The sequence below is a fragment of the Geotrypetes seraphini genome, chromosome 2 (genome assembly GCF_902459505.1).
Source record: "Geotrypetes seraphini chromosome 2, aGeoSer1.1, whole genome shotgun sequence".
In the NCBI taxonomy this organism is placed as follows: Eukaryota; Metazoa; Chordata; class Amphibia; order Gymnophiona; family Dermophiidae; genus Geotrypetes; species Geotrypetes seraphini.
This window is the reverse complement of record NC_047085.1, coordinates 138,657,583-138,680,822: the sequence shown is the minus strand read 5'-3', so window position 1 is coordinate 138,680,822 and position 23,240 is coordinate 138,657,583. Positions and strand designations below refer to the sequence as shown.

The 23,240-nt window shown below is 45.0% G+C and overlaps 1 protein-coding gene across 7 annotated transcripts in view; it reads right to left on the bottom strand.

Annotated features, from left to right (window-relative positions):
- The window catches only part of OSBPL1A (oxysterol binding protein like 1A), a 319,072-nt gene extending 296,194 nt beyond the window's left edge, over positions 1-22,878 (bottom strand). For 2 of the 7 annotated variants that reach the window (XM_033933854.1, XM_033933860.1), the window contains exons 1-3: positions 22,663-22,833; positions 15,275-15,397; positions 3,937-4,022 (exon numbers count right to left, since the gene is read on the bottom strand). In XM_033933854.1, coding sequence (XP_033789745.1) covers positions 3,937-4,022; positions 15,275-15,395 — 207 coding nt within the window. In that variant the 5' untranslated portion in view covers positions 15,396-15,397; positions 22,663-22,833. Of the gene's footprint in view, positions 1-3,936; positions 4,023-15,274; positions 15,398-21,907; positions 21,936-22,489; positions 22,607-22,662 lie in introns of those variants that run through there. The other 5 variants (XM_033933855.1, XM_033933859.1, XM_033933856.1 and 2 more) reach the window with 5 other exon arrangements.
- Between the last annotated feature and the right edge of the window lie 362 nt (positions 22,879-23,240).

The window sequence follows — 23,240 nt, the reverse complement described above, 5'->3', positions numbered from 1 at the left end:
AATGCAGAAAATACTCGGTCAAAGGACAGAAAAAACTGCAGCTTGTAGCCATCCCTGAAAACCTGTAGGACCCAGCAACCGGAGTGATGGCTTGCCATTCCGCTATAAAGACCAACAACCGTTTCCTGATGCTCAGAGGAGGCCTGGTATAAGAACTGTTTCTTTAAGCCACCGGCTGACTTGCCACAGACAGCGAGACCCGCCGAAGCATGGTCTGGCAGACAAAGAGAACCGTTATCACATGGAAGGACCCGAGTACAGATGAGAATACTGGAAGGGATGAAAAAGGAGAATGAAGGGCGGGACCTGCTCACAGGCAACACCTTGGGTTTATGGCCCTGAACTCTGTCCATAAGGTCAACCAGATCCTAGCCAAACAGAAGCTGACCATTAAAGGTCAACCGACTCAATGTCGCTTTAGGAGAAGTCTCACCAGACCACTGCCAGATCCAGAGCATTCTGTGAACCAAAACAGAATAGGTGCCAAGCTGGGTGAGAACTTCCCCAATGTCGTACAAGGCAACAGTCACGTAATCCACTCCAGAGATGAGAAAATCCAAAGGATGAAGCACCACTGTGACAGGAGCTTAGATTGGAACACCTGAGCTATGAAAGCAGAGGCCGACGCCGCATTAACACCAGCCACAGCCGAATCAAACAGATGCTTACAGAAGAAAACCACACGTCGGTTCTGGTCATCCTTCAGGAGAGATGTGCGATTGGTGACCTGCGCCACTGAAGAAGCCCCCTTTGGGGGAGTAAAGTGCTTGTTCAAGCCATCTGCCCTGAGATAAAGCTGTGCCAGGGCTTGAGTACATTATAAGGGACTCTCAGGGGTCTTCTAGACATCCGACAGAATCCGACCCAGGTCAGAATGATCAGGAAAAGAGGCAGAATGTGGCCTCTGGTCACACGTAACGGAACATTCAGTAGCAACCAACTGTTCCAACTGCAGCGTCAATCCCTGCAAGTAAGAAAGAAAACCAGCAAGGTATGCGGGTGTGAAAAATTATGTGCATAGCGGTGTCCTTCCAAAACACAGGCTCCCAAAGATCCTTTAGATTCATCACATCAGTGAACACCGCCGAGCTGCCCTGCAACAGCAGAAGGATGGAAAAAAAAGTGTCTGGTGCAACTGCAGACACAGCGGTCTGACACACCAGTACCCCGGCAGGAAGCAAGAAGAAAAACCCTGGTCCACCGGAGCAGGGATCCCCATGACCAGTACAAAGGCCAGCAAAAGGAAAACAGGCAGAAAGGTTTAATTAAATATACCCGATAAGCACAACCATAAAATCCCGGGAAAAAGTCATCCTCTTTGGTGGGAGCCAAGCACTGCAAATCAGTTTTAGCCTGTTTGGAGGATTTGCAAGGGATATTGTCAAAGACATGTTTGCGTTCGCCAAAACAATGCCAGTGCACTTCCCAGGGCCCCAAATGCCATTTTCGTAGGAGTCAGGGCAAAAAGCGCTAGAAGACCCTCTCCTGGTCTGAAAGCACCGCATCAGGGCAAACCTCCCCCTCCCCCCCGCAGTGCATGAGGAACACAGCCACGAAACTGACCACCATCTGCTACAAATGAGGCATGAATCCATCCAATCCTACCCTTGGGAATGCAGTTTTACAAAAACAAAGCTTGGGAGTAGAAAAAAATAACTAAATCAAATCAGGAAAAATCCAAGATGGCTACCGTGAGTGCCAATTTTGACTAAAAATAGCCCAGGAAAATCATAGGAATGCACTAAAAATGGTGATTTTGGGATTTTAGAAGTAGACATATGTACGGCATGCAGGGAAACCTCTTAAAAAACCCATTTTAAGACCCCCCAAAAAAATCATCAACTTAGGTTGTCAGCCCCTTTACTCACTTTGATATGTGCTGAATGGAAACACACTGTAGATACAGCAGAAACTGCTGACAAGGAGATCTTTTGCCTCAGAGAACTGGAAATCTGGATTCCAAGTCTTCTGATTGACCCACCGGCCTTATTTCCACCATCCTCAGACATGCTGCACAGCCATCTGGCAGAGGAACGCAGTCTGGCTCCGATCTTGGTCATGTCTCCATGGGACCGCTCGGCTTGCGCTCTACCCACTAGTGGAAAACCTGTGGTGAGCTTGCTCCCATGGGAATGGTCCCCGAGTCCCGATCTGATGTGCAGGCTGTCCAGGGAGCTTACTGCATAGAAAGGAACCCCCCAGAAACAGACTTTTTCCAACAGTCTGCAATCTCCCGATTAAAGGATGTCTCCACAGGGAACCTCCATAGCACCAGGGCGAAAACCACAAATGAAAAATACTGAAACCACGAAAGGAAACACAAGCAGAAAACATAAGCTCCTTCAGCCTGGCTTGTAGGAAAGCAAACTGCTAAACTGTACAGCATGCTCAGTGATGAGGTATGAGGGAGAGGGAGGGAGAAAGCCTCTGAAGTTTTGAGGCTTCCTACAGACCCTGGCGGGAGGAGTGATGGTCCCAGAATAAAGTGGGATTGTTAAAGAAGCTGCTATTTATCCAGAACCCTTTTACAAATTCACACAGTATCACACTACATATTTCTAACATTAAACAAAATGAAAGAAAGCCACTTAACAGAATAGAAGCACGAAGAGTAAGGGGTACTCTGGATAACCACTAAAATTAATATGCAGAATTTTTATAGAAGTAGCTGATTTATCGTTTTGCTGGAATACTGGAAAAATATTTTATCTAGAGCCCAACCAAACCCAGGATGTTCAGTTTCTGCCAAAACTGAAATCTGCAACCAAAACTGGTTTGATTTGATTTATTGTTCTCGATATACCACTATGACATCAGTATTAAGCAGTTTACAATGCTATAATTCAGTAGTCTACAGAGAATACACAATAGTCAGTCAATTCAGTGGTCTACATAAATTGCACAATATTCAAAGCTATAGCACAAGTTAATATCAATATAATTAACAGTACTGTACCATTAAATGCTGAATTAAAAACTGACAAAATTCAGTCAAGAATCTACTATCAAAGATTTGCTGAATCATAATATCATTGAAAAAGAATAGTCTTAAATCAACTTGTAAAATGCATGATAAGGCAAATCCCTCCTCTTAAAAGCTTTGAAGGACAATGGTAAATTTGAGGCCCTGAGCCTAAGCCACAACTCTGGCATATACTTAAGCATGGATCTTCTAGAGTTGCTGAAATCATTGGAGAAGGAAGAGGAAATTAAGGTGTGTGTGGGGGGGGGGGGGGGTAGAGTGAATTCTGAGCACCAGTGAAAACAGAAAACTTACTCTTACATTTTTCAATAAGCATAATGCTTTTAACAGTTTTATTACATTTGCTGTCACTCTGTTCTATTTCTAAGGTCCTGGCAACAGCAAACAAAATACACTGATCATGCTTTGATCAAATCAGCTTTAAAAAGTTGTTTTCACTTAGGATATTAAAGATGTAAATTTACAGTGGTTTGCTAAGACAGCTGAGGGGGCAGATTTAATCATGTCTTACTACAGGATCTCCAATAAAGCATCCATTGTGAATCAAGGTAGGTAGGTATTATTTATACATCACTTTTAGCCTAACACTCTAGTATTTCTCCCTATCTGTCCAGTGGGCTCACAATTTAACATATCTGGGACAATGGATTGCTCTCGAACCTGCAACCTCACTCCACTGCTTGATCATGACTCAAAAGCCAAGCATTACGCCACATCCTGCAGCAAAACCTTCAACGGGAATATCACACAAGTAGTTTAACTGTGTATAAACCTGAACATAAATTTCAAATCCTAGCATAACTAGTTCTTCCTAACCTCCTTTGATAATAATTGTAAATGAATAAAATTAAATGTATCACAATACTGAATATTGGTATATGGTGTACACCAAAACCTGCTATATATATATATATAAAAACATAAATTTAAGAAAGTTTAGACTCAAAACATACCTTTAGCAAATGCTCAACCACATGTCTGTGCCCAAAATAGCAAGCAAGGTGAAGAGGTGTCCAGCCCAAGTTAGATTTACTTTTACCTGAAAAAATATATATAAATAAAACAATTTCAAACTCTAGTTTTGGTAAAAATTGGTTAACATTTTCTCCACTGATTTCTTACCTATTTCTCATCTTCTATATATATATATATATAAAATCGGAGGTATGTATGTGTGTATGTATGTATGTGTGTGTGTATGTGCCGCGATCACGCAAAAACGGCTTGACCGATTTGAACGAAACTTGGTATGCTGATCCCTCACTACCTGGGGTGATATGTTCTGGGGGTCTCGCGGCCCACCTGCACACATGGGCGGAGCTACAAACAGAAATTCACATTTCACCCATTCATGTCAATGGAAAAAATGTAAAAAGCTGCCATTCTCACAGTAATTCAAAAACAGCTTGACCGATTTGAACGAAACTTGGTATGCAGATCCCTCACTACCTGGGGTAATATGTTCTGGGGGTCTCGCGGCCCACCTGCACACGTGGGCGGAGCTACAAACATAAAATCGGATTTCACCCATTCATGTCAATGGAAAAAATGTAAAACATCTGCCATTCTCACAGTAATTCAAAAACGACTTGACCGATTTGAACGTAACTTGGTATGCAGATCCCTCACTACCTGGGGTGATATGTTCTGGGGGTCTCGCGGCCCACCTGCACATGTGGGCGGAGCTACAAACAGAAAATCTTATTTCACCCATTCATGTCAATGGAAAAAATGTAAAAACCTGCCATTCTCACTGTAATTCAAAACCGGCTTGACCGATTTGAACAAAACTTGGTATGCAGATCCCTCACTACCTGGGGTGATATGTTCTGGGGGTCTCGCAGCCCACCTGCACACGTGGGCGGAGCTACAAACAGAAAAAGCACAGTTACTTACCGTAACAGGTGTTATCCAGGGACAGCAGGCATATATTCTCACATGTGGGTGATGTCATCTACGGAGCCCCGATGCGGAAGCATTTTCAAGCAAACTTGATTGAAGATTTAAGTTTGCTCTGCTGCTCCACGCATGCGTGCCTTCCTGCTCCACTAGGGGGTGCATCCCCTCGTGGTCTCCAGTTCACTTAACTAGCAAAGAAGCCAACCTCGGGGAGGTGGGCAGGTTGTGAGAATATATGCCTGCTGTCCCTGGATAACACCTGTTACGGTAAGTAACTGTGCTTTATCCCAGGACAAGCAGGCATGATATTCTCACATGTGGGTGACCTCCAAGCTAACTGAAAAGGGATGGAGGGAAGTTGGCAATTTAAGCAAATAGATTTCGCAATACCGATTGGCCGAACCGGCCATTGCTTCTGGACAGTGAGTCCAGACAGTAGTGGGAGGTGAAGGTATGAACCGAAGACCACGTGGCAGCCTTGCAGATTTCCTCAATAGGTGTGGACCTGAGGAATGCTACGGAGGCTGCCATCGCTCGGACCTTGTGTCCCGTTAATCGACCATGCAGCGCGAGACCAGCCTGAGCATAGCAAAAGGAGATGCAATCGGCCAACCAGTTGGACAAGGTGCGCTTGGAAACTGGGTGACCTAACCGGTTTGGGTCGAAAGACAAAAACAATTGTGGGACTTTCCGGTGTGGTTGAGTGCATTGGAGGTAAAAGGCCAACGCTCTCTTGCAGTCAAGAGTGTGGAGCGCCACCTCTCCGGGGTGAGAGTGGGGCTTGGGAAAAAACACAGGTAAGACAATGGACTGATTGAGATGAAAATCAGACACTACTTTAGGCAGGAACTTTGGATGAGTGCGGAGTACCACCTTGTCATGATGGAATACAGTGAAGGGTGGGTCCGCTACCAGAGCTTGTAGTTTACTAACACGCCGGGCGGAAGTGAGCGCGAGCAGGAAAATCACCTTCCAAGTGAGGAATTTTGGATGGCATTTGTCTAAGGGCTCAAATGGGGGTTTCATTAGTTGAGCCAGAACCACGTTAAGGTCCCAAACCACCGGAGGAGGTTTGAGAGGAGGGTGGGCATTCAGAAGACCCTTCATGAAGCGAGAGACTAAGGGATGGAACGTCCCTGGTGTGCAGTTTAAATACTCCCTCGCAATTATCAATAACTCCACCCCCTGCGTCCGATTTGTCAGAACTGCTTTACACTGTCCCCCACTCGATTTCTATATTCAACCCATGAGGCTCAACAGTGTCAAGTGAAAAAATGTATCTTTGTTCAAATTCATTCAGCCTGATCGAGTCCCCCCTCCATCCAACCTTACTACTTTCTTTATAACTCGCCATCTCAAATCTGTAACCGTGTGTTTAAATCTCAACCAGTGTTCAACCAGCGGTGCTTGTGTGATCTCATTAGTGATACGAGACTTGTGCTCAGTAAGTCTGGTTCTTATTTTCCTGCTCGTACGCCCCACATATATAAGGTCACAGGGGCATGTTATAATATATATGACCCCCTGAGAATTGCAGTCAGTGACGTGCCGAGCTCTCAAAGTGACTGATTTTCCTGGAACCTGCCAGGAATGGCCCTGAATGGCCAAAGGGCACCATTGGCATTTACCAATAATTGTGAGGGAGTATTTAAACTGCACACCAGGGACGCCGCCGCCATCTTTTCTCATTACTAACTTGGAGTCGGATGACAGCAGCACCCGTGGTGAGTACAGGATTTAAACTAAAAAAACTGAAATTTAGATTTAGGGAGGAGTGGGGCACAATTGTATGTTTTAACTTCTGCTCTATATACTTTTTGCAGGGAGACCCTTGAAAAAACACTTTGTTGTGAAACATGTCGGGTCTGACTCCCTGGGTTTTTTTGCTGAGATAAGTATGATTTACTTGTTAAGTATATTCAAGAAGTGAAGGATTTTTGATACTAAGTAAAAACGAACATAAAATAATGAAAAATATCACAAAAATTGATTGCCAATGATGAAGCACCACAACTAGCTTCCCGCTTTTGAATCTTTTACAAGCGGTGGAGTGGTGGGGCTGGGGCATCACTACAACATATTATATTGATGAAAATAGAATATAATCCAGATACCATTGATAACGTCAGCTATTTTGACTGGATTTAACTAAATTTTGGGGTCAAGCTTTTGCCATAAGACTTACAATCTAGAAGGAAGGCATTGGAGTCGAAGCAATTGGGAGTGTAGATTCTGGAACAGTAGATTGGAAGTTTGTGATTGTGAGGGGGAGCAAAGAGATCTATGTCTGGGATTCCCTAAGTCAAAAATATCTGATGCAATACAGTTTGAGTTGAGTGACCGCTCATGAGGTTGTAGCAGTCTGCTGAACTTGTCCACCAAGACATTCTGTTTTCCTGCTAGACAGACAGCTTTGAGATATATGTTGTGAGGAATCACCCAGGTCCAGATTTGTATTGCTTCTTGGCAAAGGGACCCTGTGTCTCCTTGTTTGATCACATATTACATGACTACTTGATTGTCAGTACAAACAAATATTATTTGATTGAGGATGTGATCTTGGAATGCACATAGAGCACATTGAATTGCCCGAAGATTGATATGAAGAGATTTCTTTCAAGGAGTCCAGCTGCCTTGGGTGTGGAGACCATCAAGGTGAGCTCCTCATCCGAGCATGGAAGCATTCATTATTAATATTTTTTGATGTGTCAGAACTTGAAAGAGAAGACTTTTGGATAGATTGCTCGGAGTCATCCACCACTGAAGAGATTGACATAGTGCTGCAGTTATCTGAAGTCGTTGAGATAGTAGATTGGTGGCTTGATGGCTTTGAGACCATTGGGATGAGAGCATCCATTGAGGTTCTCCGATATGTAGATTAGCAAATGGAGTGACATGTACTGTGGATGCCATGTGACCTAGGAGGTACATCATTTGACATGCAGTAAAGTGATGCTCTGAAGAGAGGAGATCTTTTGAGAAATCTAAATGAGGCTGTCTAGCCTCTGTTATGGTACAAATACAAGTTTGAGATGTATCCAAAAATGCCCCAATAAACATCAGAGTTTTAAGTGGGTTAGAGATGGGATTTCTGGTAGTTGACTGCAAATCCTAGGAGTTTTAGGAGACATACTGTTGAATCCATGGCTAAATGAGCAGTTGGAGGTGATGAGGCCTTGATCAACCAGTCGTCCAGATAAGGGAACACATGAAAGCGGTAAGAATAGAGTGTTGCAGCTAACACAATTAAACATTTTGTAAATCCTCTGGGTGCTGATGCTAATAATAATCCAAATGGAAACATCTTGTACTGGCAGTGGTGTGCCCCCAGATGGAAGCAAAGGTATTTTCTGTGGGCTCGTAGGATAGGGATGAGATCTAGAGAGCAGAGCCAATTGTTCTTGAACAGGAGGGGTAACAGGGTTCCCAGAGAGACCATACAAAACTTCTCCTTTACCAAGTATTTGTTAAGAGCACAGAGATCCAGAATGGGATGAATACCTCCAGTCTTCTTTTGAATGAGAAAAAAAAATTTGGAGCAGAACCCTCAGCCCCGCTCCTGCTGAAGAGCTCTCTCAATGGCACTGAGTTGGAGGAAGGCTGAGAGCTCTTGTTGGAATTAAATACAGACTCTTTTGGAGAATGGTTTGAAGGTGTGTTCTGTAAATCAAAAGCATACCCTCATCTCATTTTCAGGAGAGTTTACGAAAGTCCTTAGGAACCTGTTCATAATCTATGGCATCAAAGAGCTCTACCCTGGGTTCAGACTCTGCTTCCAATTTGACTGGCAATGCTTGTCCCATTTGTCTTATAAGGCTTCTCTGGTGGTGGGGATGGATCTGATGAAATGCCATATGACTTGGCGGAAGAGAGATCTGAACATTCCAAAGAAGAATGAAGTGACAAGTCAGAGTCATGCTCTTCTAAGCCTCAATGTAGCGAGGGAGAACGTCAAGATGGGTGACGTTTAGTATGTCGAGACCAACTCTGACATCAAGAAGAACACAGAGATGCTCCGGGATCTTCAATGCTTGGTTGATAAAGACCGTGATGAACTACAACGTCCGGATGATGTTGTCTTCCTTGGTGTGGAGTGTATTTTGTGAGGAGTTCAAGATCTAGCTCTGGATTTTCTCTTGGAAACTTGCACAGACTGGGCTGGTACCTGTTGCATTTTGGCAAAGCCCTGAAATCGCCTGAGCCTGCAACGTGGAAGCCAACTCCCTCTGAACTAGGTCGCCGATTTGGTCATGTAAGGATGGCACCGGTACCGTAGTGATCAGTACAGATGGTGCCGGAGGTGCTCGTGTTGAGGCATTGGAGACCTTGATAAGCCACACCCATGAGGAGACACCAAGTGCAAAGATGGAGATCTCAGATCTATACATCGACATTTGGAATGTGCCAGAGTAGATGACGCTGATGCATGCTGGGATGTCAATGCATGCTTGGATGGGGAAGAATGCTTGTGCTTCTTAGCTCTCTTAGCAGTCCCCGATAGTAGTACTAATGGTGATGTTGACTGAGGCGTTGATGTCTGCTTTGGTGCCAAAGATGATCTGAGCTTCAGCTTTTGAGCAGAAGATATCCTTGTTGCTCCTGATGTTGATCCAAAAAGCTCAAACCAGAGCTGTCTAGCCTTCAGTGATCTCATTTGAAGGTGAAAAGTTTTTACAAAACCCAGGCTCTGAACACACCAATTATGTGGATCAGTAACTGATATGGTCCTGTTGCACCAAATGCACTGCTTAAAACCACTAGAAGGCTTTGATGGGCCCCAAAGTGATAGCCTGGGTCAAGAACTGGTTGAGTGGCAGATGAAAGCGGGTAGTGGTTAAGGAAAAATCATGTCCTTACCTGATAATTTTCTATCCTTTAGTCACTGCAGATGAATCCAGAGACTAGTTGGATTACGTCCATCAGCCAGCAGGTGGAGATAGAGAACACGGAGTTGTCCTCAGGTTATCTTGGATGCATAGCCTCCTGGCCAACCAGTATAGGTCTTCTCAGAGCAGTCGAAATCAAGCACATGAAACATATAAAACTCCTTTCCCCCACATGTGCTACTTGAACAATTGAACTAAAAACTTAGAATGCGACTCCAGCTAAAAAGGTATGTCGAAAAACTGTGCCTAAGAGCGCCCCACAGTTAAACCGGCCCAGGGTGGGGCTCTGGATTCATCTGCTGTGACTAAAGGAAAGAAAATTATAAAGGTAAGGACATAATTCTTCCTTTCATCCCAGCCGATGAATCCAGAGACTAGTGGGATGTAACAAAGCAATCCTAACATAGGGAAGGAAATAAACACTTACAGCTCTCCATAGGATGTCTCACACCCCGACCACTACTGTGGACACTTAGAGACCAAAAAATAAGCTATTGTGAATCTACCGCTTCCAAATCCTGCCTTGCAGCAAACTGCCAAGGAGATACGAACACAGAGTGTCTGTATTCCATGATAAACCGAGGCTAACCTCAGAGCACCTGTGAGCAGGAGCCATTAGTGCCTGAGAGCACTATGCTGTGGAATTTATAGTTGCTATGCTCCTCCACAAATAGAATGACAGCAAAGCACCAGACTTTTGTGACTCCAAGGCTTCATGAAAAACTCCTGTTGATTGAATCCGCCGTATCTAGCAATGGACCTAGCATATGTGAAAGCCATGAGCATAACTGCATAATTGGCTCCCCTCCCCTAACAAGGTTCTATAGTATCGAGCCTGCAAACACCACAAGCAATGGCATACCGGCTAAAGAAGATGCCCTGTCAAGTATGAGGACAACCGATCTCTCAAGAGGCAAAATGCTGAACCACTTCAAGCAGAAAATCTCACCCAAGAGAAGAAATGACCCATACCTGGATACCCTGAATGTTACTGGAGAGGTATGGCCGAACCCCTCCGTACCTCCCCCTCCCAGTATAGAGTCAAGGCGATTCACAAGATGCCCATGAAGATGCCTGGAGGATGGCTGAGAGAACAATAATGAGACGAAGAAAACTGCCACCAGAAAGAGAGAGAGTATTTGCCAAAGGGAGCCAACTTCAGCTCCAGAGAAAATGAGAAGAACATGAAAGCACCTGAATGATCCTGGTGCTAGCTAGCATCAAACGAAGACACTGACCTACCAAAGAGAGAGAGAAGGGAATTGTCCAAAGACAGACGTTAACAAAGCATGCAATGAAAGAGTAGGGTGACCTAACCCCCCAAAGCCCTCCTGCCTCAGCATAAAAGAAGCTGAGAGCATTGGCATAGTTGAGACAGAAAAACATGAAGCCAGTTCACAGTGGCAGCAACATCAAACCCTTAAAGACGGTAAGGAAATAGTAGAGGAAACCCCCACAGAAAAAGAAAAACTGCCACATATCTGCCTACTTGATGAAGAAAAGAAAGGTGAGATCAGACAGCAAACGTCAAGGGAGTAGATACAGAATATCCTAGCTCCCCCAGCCTAAATTACCACCAAAGTGGGCCCCATGTTGATATCAAGCTTGTTGGTGCCAAAGGTGTGACAAGGGACTCCCCAAAGTCCAAAAGCCCACACTTGCCCCAGGTAGATTTGACAGAAAAAAACCTGCCAGGACAGATAAGGAAAAAATACCTGAGCCTCTGACTGAAGAGATGTAGGCCAAACTGATCTCCCCCCCTCCCCCCCCCTTACCGGAAGAAAGGAGTAGAAAAATGAAAAGAAATCTACAATTGGCAGGGACCGGAAGATACCGATGTCCCCATCCTAGTAAGGCACGTGAAGGCACCATCCCCTGCCTCTTATAATTCCTACCTGGACCCCAAAACGTGCCCAGGCTAAAAACGAGAATGGCAGTCCCGCCTACTGGCTGCCGCTGTTCGCGTGCCCATAAAGAGCAACTCGCATAGCCAAAAGAAGTCTAACTATAGCCAGTCCGGGCAAAGCAAACCGACTCCACCATGGGTCGCTGCGGAAACCATACCCTCACCCACAAGAAGTGGATAGGAACCGGGCAGGATGAAAAGTAAAGCACAGCCCCAAACACAAATCTCCTCCCTGCTAGAAAAAAGAAAGGGAGGGAGCGCCATGCACTACCCCACGTAGGTAGCACCTCATTATATGCCAAGGGAGACTTGTTGCGTGTTCCCAGCTTCGTCGCTGAAACGCTCCGGCAATCAGCCAATACTATGAAAAGCCCTGGAGATCGCCAGCTCCCCACACTGCCCCATCCAGTGCCCCGACACAAACGATCATGCAAGAAAAAGCTGCACTAGAGCAGGGAGACAAAATGCACTAAAAGCATGTCCCTCCCCTGCCGTGAACCACCGTCCATGCGCACGCAATACGGCCCATAGAAAGAAAGCAACAAAGGCTTCTCGTAACTGGGGGAATATGAGCCTCAGAAAATGGGAGCCAACCTACGCTCCACACAGCTGCTGCCGGCAACTAAAAATGGCCACGAATGCCTCAGCTTCTCCTATGTGGGAAAAAGCACATGTCGTCTCCTGCCAGAGCCTTCTGTTGCAGCACAGAGACTGTCTAGCTCCCCATCCTAAATCTGACAGAGCTAGACCAAAATGCTCCACCGAGCCCGTGTCCACTCCTCCCACTGCCGCTTGAATCATGGGAGCTAAAATACCAGAGGATGAAAAACCGCTGAGAAAGCTGGTACTTCTCACAACTGTGCCCTTAATAATTTTTATTTTTAACCAGGGAAATAATCAGGCACCACCGTAGAGAGGGAAAGTGACCTGTGGAGAACAGGTGTTACCCTTTTTTAGTAAGGCATCATGTAAGCCAGGGTAAGGGACGGTGGGGAGGGAGCAGGTGGAAGCTTGAAGAGGGTGAGTCCTTGACAAACAAATGCAACACTCACCCGAATTGAAGGAGCCAGGACACCAGTCTCTTGAAGTAACAGTCTGAGGCTTCCAAAAGGGCAAGCGGCTGTAGAAATCCACTACTCCATACTCACGTGGGAAAGAAGAAACCCAGAGAAGGCACCATGTCAGATGGGGTAAGGGACCTGGGGGGGCCCAGGTGTTACCCCAAAGAGGGTAAGGTAGGGAGATGGGGGGACCCAGATGTATCTTCCAAAGTTGGCAGCATGCTGCCAGACACCCCTCTTTCCAAATAGCCAGGCCTGGCTGGAAATCCACCCGTAGAATCCAGGAACTGTGAGGCACACATCCATCAGCCTGCTGGAGATGGAGTATACTGTTTGGCCAGGAAGCTGTGCATCCAAGATACACCTGAGGACAACTCAGTGCTCTCTATCTCCACCTGCTGGTTGATGGACATAATCCCACTAGTCTCTGGATTCATCTGCTAGGATGACAAGGAATGGAGATTGCTCTGAAGAAAAGGGATGTTACCAGTGGTATGCCTCAAGGTTCTGTTCTTCGGCTTGTTCTTTTTAACATTTATATAAACGATATTGCTGAAGGGCTGTTGGGTAAAATCAGTCTCTTTGCGGATGATACCAAAATCTGCAATAGAGTAAACACCCTGGATGGTGTGGACAACATGAAGGAAGACCGAATGGTCTGAAATTTGGCAGCTAAAATTTAATGCAAAGAAATGCAAGGTCAAGCATTTCAGCTGCATAAAACAGTTTAAGGGGTGAAGAACTTATGTGCACAACAGAAGAGTGGAACTCAGGTGTGATTGTATGTGATGATCTTAAGGTGGCCACACGTTGAAAAGGTGACAGCAAAAACTAGAAGGATGCTAGGGTGCATAGGAAATGAAAAAAAAATTTTGAAAGAAAAAAAAATTTGAAATGAAAAGTGAAATAAAACAAATTATGAAAAAAATGAAAACAGGAAGGCACAAAAAGGAAAAGTTAGACGCACTTTTGGAGAGACTCCAAAAATACAGCTTCTCAGCTCCTCGGAAAACAGAGAACCGATGGTCCCGCAAGCTGTCTTTGGACATGAAGGCACCAGTGCATGTGTAGTACGCACAGTCTCAAGATTTTGAGACAGCACTGGCATAGTAAGGGGGAGGCAGGAGGGGCTGTCTGCCCCAAGCGTGGTCTTCCTCAGGGCGCCGGCCCCCTCCTCCTCCCCCTTCCATGCACATGCGCCTTTCCCTTTTCCCATACCTTTTTAACTTCAGCGCAAACAGCCACCAACTTGCTGCCTGCATCACCTTTGGCACTCTCTTTGACGTCACTTCCGGGACCGCACCTAAGAAGTGATGTCAGAGAGAGTGCCGAAGCCGACACGGGCAGCAAGTTGGTGGCTGCTTGCACCAAAGTTAAAAAGGTACAGGAAAGGAGGGTGCCACCACTCACCCTTGCTACAGCACTGAATGACAGTACAGTGCTCCCCCGTAAATTCGCAGTCAGCGGTTCGCGATCCCGGTCATTCGCGGTATTTTCCAACCACGAATGACCGGGCAGCTGGAGCGCCAGCGAGTGAAGGAAATCACTCGCTGTATGCTCTGACCGCCTCTTCCTGTACTAAAGTCGGGCCTTATCAATCAGGAGCTGCATGTCAAAGCAGCTCCTGATTGGTGAGGCCCGACTTTAGTACAGGAAGAGGCAGTCGGAGCATACAGCGAGTGATTTCCTTCACTCACCGACACTCCGGCTGCCTTCTCCTGCCTCTCCAGCTGCCCTCTCCTGTCTCCCCTGCCTAAAAACCGTATTTGTGGTTTTTTGAAATTTGAGGGGGTTCCTGGAATGTAACCCCTGCGAATTTCGGGGGGGGGGGACTACTGTACACGTTTTGTACTGTCCGTACCAGGCTCCATCAATGAAGTCACCCACATGTGAGAATATACTGCCTGCTTATCCTGGGATAAAACTGGTAGACAGACATTTGCAGATTCTGTGAGAAAGAGCAGGAAACAGTTACTCATCCCATGACCCTACGAAAACGGTTATAACCTCTTCAATTTAAGACATTCTCAACCCAACCAATAAAAAGCTGGATGCAAGAAAACTGGATATAGTGGCAAAAGAGAAAGACACCAGAACTGCATTAATCATAGAGGTGTCATCCAAAGGGATTACTATGAATCATGTGGAGAGAGAGAACACCCCCAAATATCAAGAAATGCAATCTGAGGCCAAGAAAATTTAGCAGAGAAATAAGAAATATTTTCCATCATTCTGCATGCCACTGGCTTGATCAAAAAGATTTTCCAAGCACATCTATATATATTCCATGTTATGAACTTCAGAAGGAAGCTCTTTACCATGATGCAAGTTCTACAGCACGTGTTAGAAGCAAATTTGCGAGCGAGCTCATACTCTACATACTCTGGTTTAGGAGTGCGGTTCATTCCTATCATGGTATATGGAGATATTACCCCTGAGAATAACCAGGCAAAGCAGCAGTAGATGAACACATCCTTCTAACCCTAATAAAACCAAATATAAAAATACATAATGGGGGAAAAAAATGTATTGCACTTACCTTTGCAGTTAATATTAATCTCCATATCCCCTTTTTCACAACTTTCCAGGAGCTTCCTGACCTCTTCAATATTTCCATTTCTGGCTTCAAAGAGAAGCCATTCTTCTGCCGTTGTGCTCATTTCTGATCAAGAACAAGATATGAAAAAGGTGAACTAGAGCATACAGTCCTATAGCAAAAGAGCAACCCCCAAAACTCATGACAGCACAGTAGAGAAACAAAAATATTCACCAATAAGCAGGTATCCGAAGACAGTAGGATGAATAGTCTTACTGATGAGTGGTGAAATCCAACAGAGCGATTGGAAGTGCCTCACTATGCATGCGTGTATCTTCCTGTCGCCATCATGCAGGACCAGGCCAATCTATCATGCATATCTGATAGGACTTGAAACCAAAGGGGAAGAGGGTGGGAAGAAAGAATATTCATCCTGCTATCTTTTGAGAATCCTCATTACAGGTGAGTAGCTTTGCTTTCGCCAAGGACAAGCAGGATATAATATTCTTACTGACAAGAACCCCTAGCTTCCAAGCTGCCTTAAAGAAAAGCAGAAACAAAAAATAGGCAGGTGGAGTTGGATTCTAAACCCTAAAGAGATTCTGATGGGACTGTAACAAAACCATCAGCTGCATCAAAAGTCCTGTTAAAACTACTAGAAACAAGTGCAGCTCTGCAGATTTCCTCTAAGAAGGTTGATGGGCTACCAATGCAGACATGGCTCTGACATAATGAGATGTGGCATGAGCCTCAAGAGTCAGCCCAGCCTGGGAATAAGGACATGCAGTCTGCAAGCCAATGGAAAGAGCATATTAGCTGATGGCTGACCCAAACAGGATGAGGGCTAAAACAAACAAAAATCTGGGTGATCTATGGACTTCAGTCCACTTCAGAAAGAAGGTCAAAGGTTCTCTTGCAGTCCACTTTCACCTCAATAGGCCTGCACTTTAGGGAAAAATATTGAAAAAAATTGACCAATTAAAATGGAATTACAACACTACCTTAAGAAGGAAGTTATGAAGTATGCACAAGGTTGCTCTTTTGTATCAGCTGCTAGGGCTTGGAGCTCACTGACCAACACCAAAAATAAGACCTTATAGGTCAAGTATTTCAGACAACATATCAAGTGGCTGAAAAGAAGCTTTCATCAGCTGGGATACAATGACCTTGAGGTGCCATGACATTATGAGAGGCTTTATTGGAGGCTTCACATGAAGAAAACTACTAAAGGCTGAGAAAAGATGGATTTACCTTCTGCTGGGTGATAGGTGCCAACTGTACAGAGGAGAACTGTTATAAGAGTCTTTAGAACAAACTGATAGATGTAGAAGATATTGAAGCAGTTTTTGTACAGGGCAAAAGAAAAATATCTAGGGCCTTGTCATATTTTCAACTGCTTCACCTTACTGTTGCCATCAGTGTGGAAAATTGGGAACAATGAGCTATTTGGTGGCTTTGCTACAAAAGTACAAGCATTTTGGAGAGCCATTCAATCTTGACTGCAATTCTGGTTGAGTTCTTAGATTTCCTGGAACTCAGGGATTTATTTGTTAAATAAACCAGTGCTGGATTTACCCTGTGCCCAGCAAGCACTGGTATGTCAGTGACTTTGATGGGACTCCATCCCTTCTTAAATGGTTACATTGTACTATATTTGTTAAATGGGAATATTTGACTGCAGTGTGTAGGAAATGTTTGCCTGAATGGGAGAAAGTATGGAGAGTTTTTCTCATTAAAACACCCTTGAAGAAATATAGCCATAGCATAATAAGAAAAATGTCCGAAATGTTATTGTTGCACATATTTTGGAGTTTGAGTGTGGAGTATCTATGTTAAATAATAATTACTATTACTTGTGTGGATGTGTTCAATCGGATGGATGGTTTTAATATTAATGACCAGAATCGGAGAATGTATGACTGCATGGAAAACCACACAGTGGGCTATTTTCAGCATCAGGTCGGCAAATTCCTTTGGTCGCTAAACCAGTCAAGCTAGTTTAGTGGTCATTGGTACATGATCAGAAAGTTTTGTGCCATCTAGCCCTCAGTGGCATAGAACATCCAAATCCTTCTTTTTCACTGCTGGTTTGAGGTCTGAGGCACACAGTTAGGTGAGTCTATGCAACCTAATCCCTGTAGTGGAGACGTTGGTTGCTATATCAAATGCATTACAGATTGGAAAGTACATATGTAAGGCACACTCCCACTCTGACAACTAGCAGGTGGGGCTCCTTCACCTTCTCACAAGGGAGCGGCTGAACTCTGCTTCATTGTGGACAATTTTCTGCAAGTGCATGCTCGTTAAGATCTGGTAAGATGCTATTCAGGACGCTAGTATAGCGTTCTTAAATATTTTCTTCCTAAAAGATTTCAAAATCCTAGCTTCCCTTCTTGGTGGCACCAAGGAGTGGTCCTATAGAGCAGAGTTTCTCAACACATGGTATGCGTACGCCACCAGGGATCCCTCTCTGCCTCCTGCCGGAGATCCCTGCCTGCCCCCCACTGAAGCTGCAGGTGCTGGGGATGCCTCCCTACATCCCTGTCTGCCTGCTGCACCATCCCCCACCCCCGAAGCCAACCCTGCCACCTCGCCAGAGCCGACACACTCAATCCCCCCCCCCAGCAGTAACTCTGCGCAGGGAATGTCCACGGCACATGCAGCAACACACATGCTGCATGCGGTCGGCCTGGAACCTTTTCTTCGACATCAGAATTGATGTCGGAGGGAAGGCTTGTGGTCTGGCTGCGTGTGAGTTGCCGAACGTGCCATGGCCTGTCCATGCGTGAAGTTGCTATGGGGGGGGGGGAAGGTGGAGCATGTCAGCTACAGCAGACAGGGAAGTATCCCTGGTGACACCTGCAACTTCTGTGGATTGGGTCAACTTCATGGGAGGGGGCACAAACTCGACACAGAAGGAAGGGGCATAGGAGGGAGGGAATAAAAAGGGAGAATTGATGGGCATGAGTGAGAGATGGTGCACATTGGGAAAGGAAGAAAAGAAAATTGGGCAAAGAGAGAGGAGTGAGGTAGAGATGCATGGGGAATAGAAGGATGAGAGGGAGAATGATGAGGCAGACCAGCAGAAATGGGTGCTTTACAAGTTGACTGGGTTAGGACCTAAATACAGCTTCAAAAAAGTGTGCTTTCAGCCTTGATTTGAATACCACTGAAGATGGAGCCTGATGTACCAAATCAGGTAAGTTGTTCCAGGCATATGGCGCAGCAAAGTAGAAGGGATGGAGTTGGCTGTAGAGAAGGGTACCGCCAAGAGAGATTTGTACAAAAAATGGGTGTTCTTGGGGTGGAATGTAGGGAGAGATAAGAGAGGAGAGATACTGAGGAGCTGCAGAGTGAATACATTTGTAAGTCAATAAGAGGAGATTGAACTGTTTTTGGAAACAAACAGGGAGCCAGTGAAGCAACTTGAGGAGAGAGGTAACATGAGCATAATGACACTGAAGGAATACGAGATGTGCAGCAGAATTCTGAACAGATTAAAGGGGGAGAGAGATTACTTTAGTAGAAAACCTGCGAGAAGCAAGTTGCAGTAGTCCAGGCGAGGGGTGATAAGAGCATGGATGAGGGTCTTAGCAGCATGCTCAGAGATGAAAGGCCAGATTTTAGCAATGTTGAAGAGAAAAGAACAACAGAATTTGGCTGTTCGTTGGACAGATGCTGCTCAGTTCATGCACTGACATCTTTTGCCTTGGCCGCTCTGAAAAATTTTAGAAGTTGCAGTAAGAGGAGGTTCCTGAAGAAGGATTTTTCCTAAACTGCATTCCAGTGATGGGCGGAAGAATGATTCTGAAACAGTTACTAAGGCACAAGCATCAGGAACTATGATGACTTTGATTGACTTTCTAATCTAATATAATAAAACGCTAGGCCGCGCATGCGCACTCCCTATGCGTGCGCTGGTTTTCCGTGAGCTGTAGCGACCCGCATGTAGGGGTGCGCATGCGCGCAAATTTCCCGAGGCGGCTGTTGGCTTAGCGGCAGGTTGGAGACAGTGTCATTCCTCAGGACCCCTCCCCCCCTTCTCTCCCTCCCAACCCGGGCAGAGGCACAGCCGACAAACGTACCAAGGCTTTAGCTGAGAGTTATGGGTATCTTGAACCAGTACTTCCGCTCCTCTTTCTCTGGCCATGAGGTGCAGGGATCAGATTAAATACATTACGGCAAGGCGAATAGGGCCATACCGAAGCTCCGCCTTGAACTCCCTTGCTGGAGTTATTTTTTCAGTTTAAAGGTGCCGCCGCGACTCCTGTCACGAGCCACAGCTGCTTCAAAGAAGACTTCTAATGCAGGTGGGGATCATTAGAGGAGCCGCCGCAGCACCTTTAAACTGAAAAATAGCTCCGGCAAGGGAGTTAGCCAGATCGCCACGGCAGCCACTCTCCCCTCCCGCCCTCTCTCTGTCTGCAAAAAAAAAAAAACTAAAACAACCCCAACAATCGCTGGCATGTAGGGGGAAAAGGGAGCTTGCAACAATAAAAACTCCCGATGCCCGTGACTGTGACCCCCCCCCCCCCCCCAAAGTAAACTCCCCTGGAGCAAGAGGGGAGAGGGAGATCATTCCCATCTGTCCGAAGAAGGAACCGGCAGATTAGACGGTCAGCTGTGGGTAGGAGCAAGGGAATCAATCATGAGATGAGGGTGGAGGACAAGGAGGAGAATGATAGTTGGGTGGGGGCGGAAAGAGATGCCTGATTGGGAGTTGGGGCCTGGATTGGTGAGGAGAAAAGAGACATGGGATAGCCACTAGAGAGAGAGGCTTTGGGCTGGTGAGAGAAGCAGGCATTTGGAGTACAGGTAGGAGAGAGAAAGTGCATGGATGGGGTGGCCCACCCCCACCTCAGCGAACGAGATCTAAAGGAACCCCTCCCCTCCCCCACCAGGAGTGTGCAGGCAACTGACCACAGCTGGATTGAGGAAAGGGCAAGGGATCCCTTAGCTGGCACCGCTGGAAGGCAGCTTCAGTGAGGGTCTGGGCAGGGAGAGCGACAGAAAGAAAAAAAGATAGAAAGAAATAAAGATAGCGGGAGGGAGAAAGAAAGATAGAAATAAATAAATAAACATTGGGCAGGGAGAGAGACAGAAAGAAAGGAAGAAAGAGAAAGGGGGCAGGAGAAAGACAGACAGACATCTATTCTAGCACCTGTTAATGTAACGGGCTTAAACACTAGTATAAGATAAGTCCTTTGATTATTTACAGGGCTGTGCAGTTATATTTATTTTTAAGAGATTGGTTTTTTGTTTCACTTTTAATTTTAGTGTGTTTATACTTATTCGCAATCAAATGCACAAAGGAAGACACCATGATGGTGTGTTTCACTAAACTGGTGCTTTTGCACGAGTTGAAGTATTGAACGCGTTGCATTTGTTTGACTTATACAATCCACACTGAGGTTTCCCAAAAAAATCAAAAATTTAGTAAGAAGTTATAATTGCTTTACTTGGAACCCTCTCTTACACATTATATTCCTAAGAACTATTATTTGCTTAGTATTTGAGGTGTCCTGTGGTTTGGGTTCTACAGCTTGATAGAAAAACCCAAATAGTAGCAGCATTCCATGCTACCGATCCAAGGCAAGCAGTGACTTCCCCCATGTCTGTCTCAACAGCAAACTATGGACTTTTCCTCTAGGAACTTGTCTAAACCTTTTTTAAAACCAGCTACATTAACCGATCGTACTGGTGACCCATCAAATGTGCACATGACAAATTAATAATCATTTTTAAATCAGTAAGCTTAATACAATGAAAGAGCATGTTGTCATACGTCAACATTAACACTAACATCATTTGTCTAAACTTGGAACTGTAAAAACTGCAATTAATAATGATAATTTTAAATTCAATAAGCTTTAATACAATGAACTCAGGAACTGTAAAAACTGAGCTAATTGTTTCAGCATCAAAATCTATATTTCAATATTATATGCTACTCATCTAAGATATTCTAAAACAGGTCTATTTCCATATGTAGGCAGCAGCACTGTTAACCTTTGCCTAACTTTCACGGACTTGCTCTTACTGCTAGCTGCAGTGCGGTTGCATATTTTCCTGAATAGGTTGAGGGATAAACATGAGATTCAAACTAAGGGCCAATATTATGCAAAAGTACACGGTTAACAGAGATCAAATATGAACAAAATACAAGGTGTAACAGAATTGATTCTAAGCACTTTCCCACTTGATGTTTTATAACTTTTCCTTTTGTTAGGTTGTTCCATACCAGAGAGAAAACATATAAGGAGGCATTAGTCACAGGTAGGGATCTTTAAAAAAAATGGAAACTAGTGAATCTGTTCTACTTCCCATTTACACAGCAAATGAATACTTTAATATTTGTTTAAATGAGCCCTTTCAATAATATCTGAACAAAACAAAAATCTAATCAAATGCAATTATCCCATTTACAACAAAAAAATATCACGCCACTTTGTTTTTTATACATTGACCAATGCAATATTCTGTAACCGTAGAAGCACTGCAAGAGCGCTTACTTAACTAAAGTAAATGCTGGATTAATATCTAATTACAACCACTACAAAACGCACTTGATTTGGACCGAGATGCCTAGTTTTCAAACATGCGGAATTTAAGACAAAACAAACAAAACCCACACACATCTCCGACATCAGCTCTGATCAATATCACCATCCAGGTCCCTCGGCTGACAGCTAACAAGTACAGTGTACTGTAAATCATTATCTGCAGTTCTGTAACAGTCACATGAAAAAACTTGTGACCGCTCGAGAAACTGTTGGTCCCAGACTTCATATCTGCCCTGGCTTGAAAGGCGGCGAGGGTGCGAGCATTTGCCTCCCCACCCCTTGGATTTCATAACCACATTCTGCTGCTCTACCTCTCCACTCAAGCACTTGTGTTGGGTAATGCACACACAAAAAAGTTTGCGCCCCCTCCCTCCGAATGGGGGAGGGGGTCTCTTCTTTCATTGGAAAAAAAAAGTCCATCTTGCCTACAGCCATCCTATGTAAGGAGTTTCAATATAACACTTTCGTCTTGAAGTGCATTAAAACAAACAGTTCAAACCTAAGTGTAATATTCAGAATGCACAGTGCAGTTTGCAAAGCAAACTGAAACACCCAAGCACAAACTCGTTAACAACCCTCAAAGCTACCGGGTGTTTAGCCAAATCTCTCGGGCTGTGCAAGACAACTCTAAGGAGATGTTGCATCCCACGGCTACCTGGAGGCTAGGGTTGACCCAGCGAGACAGAGTGTGAGACTATAACAGCATTGGCAAGTGAGAGGCATTCCTACCAGACTCCTTTCATAAACTTATAAGCAGGATTTTTGCACCTAGCTACCCTTCACGAGTTATAGCTCATTCTTTGAATCTACACTAAGCTCTCTTCTTACCAAAAAAAAACGGAACGTTCAGGCGCGTTCAATTCTCCAGCGTGCATGCGCACCAACAACCACAGAGCACAGCCTACAAACTAACCGCTACTTCCGGTTCCCTCAGCGATTTACAGTGCGCATGCTCCTCACAGACTTCTCAGAAGGTCTGGGCGTTGTCCACTTTTGCCGTTCTGCGGCCCGAAGCAAGCGTGGCTATTTAAGGAGCGGATAGATTGTATTCCGAAGGTGGATTGTAAAACAGGCTCCTCCCTGAAAAGGGGTAGAAATGTAGGAGACATATTCTATATATCACCTTTTTGTTAGTTGATGCAACTTGCACGTGCATAGCGGTAGTCTTGTACCTCCTCTGTTGGAGTTTGCAAGTGCATTGTAGACTGCCACGGAACTGGCTTTTTTTTTTTCTTGTAGCTCATAGGTGCCAGTCCTCTGGATGCTTGAGCAGCCCCAGCACTGAGCAAACTCAATTCCTGTGCCCAGCAAGGACAATCAGGCAAAGAGTCTCACTCATCAGTACTGGAGAGACCTTTGGGAGTGAGCAGTGGAACATAATTTTGTTTGGGAGACCCATGGTCAGC